The sequence below is a fragment of the Amblyomma americanum genome, chromosome 2, assembly GCF_052857255.1.
Source record: "Amblyomma americanum isolate KBUSLIRL-KWMA chromosome 2, ASM5285725v1, whole genome shotgun sequence".
Classification (NCBI taxonomy): Eukaryota; Metazoa; Arthropoda; class Arachnida; order Ixodida; family Ixodidae; genus Amblyomma; species Amblyomma americanum.
This window is the reverse complement of record NC_135498.1, coordinates 94,371,595-94,376,079: the sequence shown is the minus strand read 5'-3', so window position 1 is coordinate 94,376,079 and position 4,485 is coordinate 94,371,595. Positions and strand designations below refer to the sequence as shown.

Genomic DNA, 4,485 nt, shown 5'->3' with positions numbered 1-4,485 from the left:
TAATGAGAGACACATAGTGCTGTATAGGAATGGCGTAAGAACAGGGATATTTGCGAGACCGGAAATACTTATGGGCAGAAAACTTTATGGAAAAATTTATGGGCAGAGCGAGAGACACTCGAAGGCTGGATCCGACCTCGGGTCCATGACCTTTACTGTTCCGCGTGGCGTTAAGCAAACTTCCTGCATTCCATTTCACGCGGCGATGCGTGCATTTAAGCTGAACATGCGGTCTATTTTAACTGCTCTTGTCCCGTCACTGAGATTGTCGACCATGTAATCGCGGTATATCGCGCATAGACGTTGGCCGATTCCTTAGCGCGTTTGAAGGGTAGGTCACTCCTGGAGAATTCGCACTGGAAGCTTGGCCGGAGACTTGGAAAGCCTTCCAGTCAACACGGGAGCTCCTTCGTTTCTTGCACAGCACGGGTGTCGACTCGCTGTTGTGATTAGGCGCACTGCATGGACGCATTCTTCACAGAGGTTATGCACGCAGCAGTATAGTTCTATGTTTCAAGAATTAACAGCTCAAGTGCGACACAAGTTTTTTTTTTTTCTAGCAGCATACGTGTCACTTGCTGAGTGCAAATTATTGTTTTCTTGCATTCATCCGAACCATGCGTCCATGTACAAGGCGCTCTCGCCCAAAATATAGAAACGGTTCAGTGAGTATAGTGTAATCCACATGGTAACCGTGTATACTTCAGAGAAAATTACAACACGAAAAATAAAGCATCCATCCAATTATCCATTGAAGCCTTGCCGCGAAGACAAGGCACCGTTCACAACGCATACGCATTCGTAACTCATCCAACAGCCATCTGGTCAGAACGGCTCTTCGTCTGACGAGATGCCTTGCCCGCTGTCGCAGGCGAGACGGTCTCTGCTGGCGACAGGGCAAGCGGTGACATGGCTGGAGACCTGACCACCGACTTGCTCGGCGACTTGACTGGCGACTTGGCCTTGCGGGCTCGGCGCGGGGACCTCCTCCGTTCACGAGCAGGGGACGTGGCGGTCGGCGACAGGGACGCCTGAATGACCGCTTTGCGTTGCTTCTCTGTCATGTCGGCCGGCGTGACCACCTGCTTACGCTTCTCCACGAAGATCTCTGGCAGCCATTGGATGGCCGCCGCACTCAGCAGGATGAGGATAGTCATTAGCAGGTTGATGTAGACCGCGCTTCCGCGGTCGGTGAACGCCATCAGAGTGCCAACAGCAAGGACACCGAGGCGGCCGGCGGAGTACGAGATGGATAGACCCACGCTCCGGATGACGGTTGGGAAAACCTCGGCCGTGTATCCATAGTTGACACTGAGTGTCGCCGAGGATACACACTGCACGGCTGCGTCCGCAAGCGCGAACAACGGAGTGGCACCGGCGAACTGCACCGACGCCTGGAATGTCATGAGAGTGCAGAGAAGGCCGAGCATGATGGAGAACGTCTCGCGTTGCCCGCGGCTCTGCAGGAACCTCCAGATGGCGGCATACAGCAGGACTTGCAAGACGACATGCACGGCGCGCCATATGTCGCCGCTGTCCACGTTCCTCAACACCAAGCCGTAGTAGGTGAAGTTGACGCTGAACCAACAGAGCACCACGGAGAACGCGCGGCGTGCAAACGTTCCCGGGACGATGCTGTCGCTGCCGGAAGTGGTGGTCACCTGCGGCGTCTGCTTCTTGATCTGCTGCTTGAGGGCCTGGAACGTGGCGCGTGCCTTGACGAGGTCAACGCCGTTCTGCTCGGCGATTATCAAGATGACACGCTCAGCCGCCCTCGTGTTCCACACAGCCAATAGCCAGCTGGGACTCTCTTCGAGCAGGTAGCACCAGAGCGCGAGCACAGCTGTGGGCAGGATCAAAATCATGTGAGCGAGCTCCCAGCGCGGCTGTAGCCGGGACAGCAGGTGGAGAGTGGGCGCCACCACTGTCGTGCCAACGGCCGTGTCCAGGACGCCGTAGAGGGCTCGACGGTCGCTTCCGGTCACCTCGTAGAGGAGGATGAATATGAGGACCTGCAGCGAGCAGCTGCTGGCCGACACGAAGAAGCGAGTGACAAGGAACATGGCGAACGTCTGCGAGCCGCTGCACCCTATGCAGAAGGCCAGCAACGCCGTCACGCTAAACAGGATCGCGGGCCGACGGCCCACCTTGTCAGACGCGAGTCCGGCGAGGGGCACGAATAGCGTGGCGCCCAGCATGTACGCGGCCTTGGAGACAGTGAGGAGCCACGCTTGGTCGCACACCAGGTCCCACCGGCTCATGATGCTGTTCCCTCGGTGGACCGCATCGTACTGCCAGCGCCGACAACGCACCACTCTACGGTCTTCGTCAGCTTCCTCCTGCGGCAGACATTGCAGCATATGCAGGGTGTGGTGACACCTGTCTTCAGGCGGCAGCTATATTAGTGACTACGTTTTAAGTTGATGGCGTTTGCAGAGTCGTTGTCAGCTGTATTAAGGCGAAAGCCTTTAATGGCTCATACTGTCGTCCGTCCGTACGCAAAGGGTGTCACACGTTTAACTCGGGAACTAAAAAGATAGCAGAAAAAGAATGGTTGCATCAGATAGAGGAGGAAAAAATGTACCCAGAAGCCAAGTTTGATGACTGCAGAGTAATTAATTAATTATAAACAAAAATGTCCGAATTTTGTTGAAATAGCGAGGACGTCGATATAGCCACAGGAATGGTGTGACGTCACATCTACCGGAGGTCATCATGGCATAGTGAAAATTTTCACAGAATGGCCCGAAAAACGTCGGATTTGTGTCAAATTAGATGAAAAATGCGTAATTAAGCGTAATTAATACTTATGATTCCCGATGGATGTATAATTTGAGTATCTATATAGCCACGGAAACGGTGTGACGTCCCATCCACCAGAAGTCGTCCCGGCATAGGGAAAATTGTCACAGAATGGTCGGCTTTCGCCTCTCAACACTTTAGTTGCCAATGTGCCTCGTAATTTTTCTGCCAAATACTACCGCGATCACCGGTGGTGGCCAATGACGCCCAAGTATGCCATGTAGGCCACGTCTCGATTGCCACGTGTGGTCCAAGTTGTCTTTCACTCGGAGCTACACGTGGGTCAAATGGGAGTAAGTCCACCAATCAGTCCTCGTGACTGTTTCTCCGTGGGGAGGCTACAATGCCCGGTGTTCTTTCGCATTCGGTCTCCGAGGGAATAATGGTGGCTTTTTGAGGGACTGACGGTTATCGCAACTACACACCAGTCTGAGAACTAACCTGCAATATTTGTAGCCCTTCCTGGCCTACAGCAAGTACAGGAACTGTTTCACTCATTGGTTGATGTGCGGCAGAATTATCTCCATCCCTGCTCCACCGTGGAAAAGGCGAACTGTGTGGGGCTTCTAATTTCTCCATTACATTTTCCCCGGCTTAACCCTACCTGGGTGGAGGCTAAGTATATACATTCTCTTGTACGGAAGACCTACTGCTTACCGGCGGGAACGGCGGGTCGTAGACGTCGCACGAGCTAGGCTTGCCGTCGGCGCCCAGCGGGATGGCCACGTTCCTCCAGACGTCCGTGGGAATGTCGAGCAGGTCGGGTGGCGGAGCGCACCAGTGACTGACGTCTCGCGCGAAGAGCCAGTTGGCCAGCGCGTGCTGAAGCAGCACCACCACGGAAAGCATGCCGGTGAAGAGGACCCGCCGCTGGAAGCCGCCGTGGCCCAGGATGACGTAGACGTTCTCCTGGATGGCATTGCGTTGATCCGTCGTCGTGAAGCCCGTTAGCAGCAGGGACGATACTTGCTGCGAGCTGCCGCCTGCGGATGGGCTCTTTGCCATCCTGCTGGGAGGCTGCGCCAAAGAGGAGAGATCCCGTCGCAGGATATGACAGAGATGCGACCAGTTCTGCCGATGCGAACATTCTTCTGGGACAGCTCGCTCCTCGGGGCGCGAGCGCTCGGGCTCTGAACTTCTTTCGTCTTCCTTTCATCTGTTGCGGTGGCTCAGTGGTTAGGTGCTCGGCTACTGGGCCGGAGTACTCTGGCCGAACAAGGCCGCGGCGGCCGCATTTCGGTGAATGCGAAACTCACAAGGCACCCGTAGTACGTGTGTTGTGCGTTGTCAGTGCACGTTAAGATTCCCAGATCGTCGAAATTACTCCGGAGTCCTCCACTACGGCACCTAGCTGTTTCCCTCTCTCCTCTCACGGCGCGGCTGAGGTGTCCAACTCTCGCCTGCCACAACTAGTTGGCAGTCTGCTCACAGTCCGGTGGGCAGGTTGTGATGACGTCACAAGGTCATCCTGCCGCCTAGGTTGCTTCGCCGGTGTTGAGGTCGGCGTCAGCAGATCTCTTCTAAATGCAGCCAGCCCGCCGCAATGGACTACCAGGAGAGGAGCCGGTTGTCATCTGGCTCTAATCATCGTGCTTTGCCGCGTTGGAGTGCGGCCGTCTTTGACCCCCCCCCCCTCCCCCCACCAAAAAAAGGCCGCCACCGTCTGGAAGAAGTTGAAGTAAC

The 4,485-nt window shown here is 55.3% G+C and overlaps 1 protein-coding gene across 1 annotated transcript; it reads right to left on the bottom strand.

The window, feature by feature from the left end:
* Window positions 1-711: 711 nt before the first annotated feature.
* Window positions 712-3,807, bottom strand: LOC144119902 (solute carrier family 22 member 7-like). Its single transcript, XM_077652410.1, has 2 exons — window positions 3,460-3,807; window positions 712-2,339 (listed from the first exon to the last, which is right to left on the bottom strand). Exons 1-2 carry the CDS (start codon window positions 3,805-3,807, stop codon window positions 807-809), a joined length of 1,881 nt encoding a protein of 626 aa, XP_077508536.1. The 3' UTR covers window positions 712-806.
* Between the last annotated feature and the right edge of the window lie 678 nt (window positions 3,808-4,485).